This window comes from Bison bison, unplaced genomic scaffold (assembly GCF_000754665.1).
Source record: "Bison bison bison isolate TAMUID 2011002044 unplaced genomic scaffold, Bison_UMD1.0 scf7180017864508, whole genome shotgun sequence".
In the NCBI taxonomy this organism is placed as follows: Eukaryota; Metazoa; Chordata; class Mammalia; order Artiodactyla; family Bovidae; genus Bison; species Bison bison.
In genome coordinates, this window is record NW_011495064.1 from 3450928 (window position 1) to 3452363 (window position 1436).

At 58.3% G+C, this 1436-nt stretch overlaps 1 protein-coding gene across 1 annotated transcript in view; it reads left to right on the plus strand.

Moving 5' to 3' along the window:
- Positions 1-6: 6 nt before the first annotated feature.
- The window catches only part of CNNM4 (cyclin and CBS domain divalent metal cation transport mediator 4), a 37685-nt gene continuing 36255 nt past the window's right edge, over positions 7-1436 (plus strand). Inside the window, exon 1 of the mRNA XM_010829600.1 lies at positions 7-1210. Within this exon, the coding sequence (XP_010827902.1) occupies positions 199-1210 (1012 nt within the window). The 5' untranslated portion in view covers positions 7-198. The remainder of the gene's footprint in view (positions 1211-1436) is intronic.

The window sequence follows — 1436 nt, forward strand, 5'->3', positions numbered from 1 at the left end:
ATCATCTACGTGTCCGAGGGCAGCACGGTGAACCTGAGGCTGTACGGCCAGGGGCTGGACTCCTTCTCCAGCAACCTGATCTCCTTCACTGAGGTGGACAACGCCGAGACCTTCCACAACTCCACTGACTGCCCCGAGCTCACCAAGGACCTGGTCGTCCAGAAGCTGGTCAACGTGAGCCGCGGGGACACGTCGGGGATGCTGGTGGTGCTCACTAAGTTCCTCCGGAGGAGTGAGAACATGAAACTCTATGCGCTGTGCACCCGGGCGGGCGTGGACGGGCCCTGGCAGAGGTGGACGGACAAGGATTCGCTGCTCCTCATGAAGGAGGAGGCTGGGAGGCTCCTGCCCCTCTGGCTGCACGTCCTCATCATTATGGTGCTGCTGGTGCTGTCAGGCATATTTTCTGGCCTCAATCTGGGGCTGATGGCCCTGGACCCCATGGAGCTGCGCATCGTGCAGAACTGTGGCACTCAGAAGGAGCGGCGCTATGCCCGCAAGATCGAGCCCATCCGTCGCAAGGGCAACTACTTGCTCTGCTCCCTGCTGCTGGGGAATGTGCTGGTCAACACCTCCCTCACCATCCTTCTAGACAACCTCATCGGGTCCGGCCTGGTGGCCGTGGCCTCCTCCACCATTGGCATTGTCATCTTCGGGGAGATCGTGCCTCAGGCCCTGTGCTCCCGGCACGGGCTGGCCGTGGGTGCCAACACGATCATCCTCACCAAATTCTTTATGCTGATCACCTTCCCCCTCAGTTACCCCATCAGCAAGCTCCTGGACTTCTTCCTGGGTCAGGAGATCCGCACCGTTTACAATCGGGAGAAGCTGATGGAGATGTTGAAGGTGACCGAGCCGTACAATGACCTCGTGAAAGAGGAGCTGAACATGATCCAGGGGGCCCTGGAACTGCGGACCAAGACGGTGGAGGATATCATGACCCAGCTGCAGGACTGCTTCATGATCCGCAGCGATGCCATCCTGGACTTCAACACCATGTCGGAGATTATGGAGAGCGGCTACACCCGCATCCCAGTGTTTGAAGACGAGCAGTCCAACATCGTGGATATCCTCTATGTCAAGGACTTGGCCTTCGTGGATCCCGATGACTGCACCCCGCTCAAGACCATCACCCGCTTCTACAACCACCCAGTGCACTTCGTCTTCCACGACACCAAGCTGGATGCCATGCTGGAGGAGTTCAAGAAGGGTAAGGCCCCAGGATGTGGCTCCCGCATCCCTCTATGCGGCACCTCGCATATCCTGACCTGTTTTGTGTCTGCTGATCTTAGCATTCCATTCGTGTGACTCTGTCCATTTGCCCAGCACTCCCTATGCCTCTGCAGAGATGGGCACTCAGGCCAGCAGAAATAGCTCTTAAGCATCTGCCAGGAACCGTGCTTTGTGCCCCAGGTGGATCCAAGCAGGGCAAGACA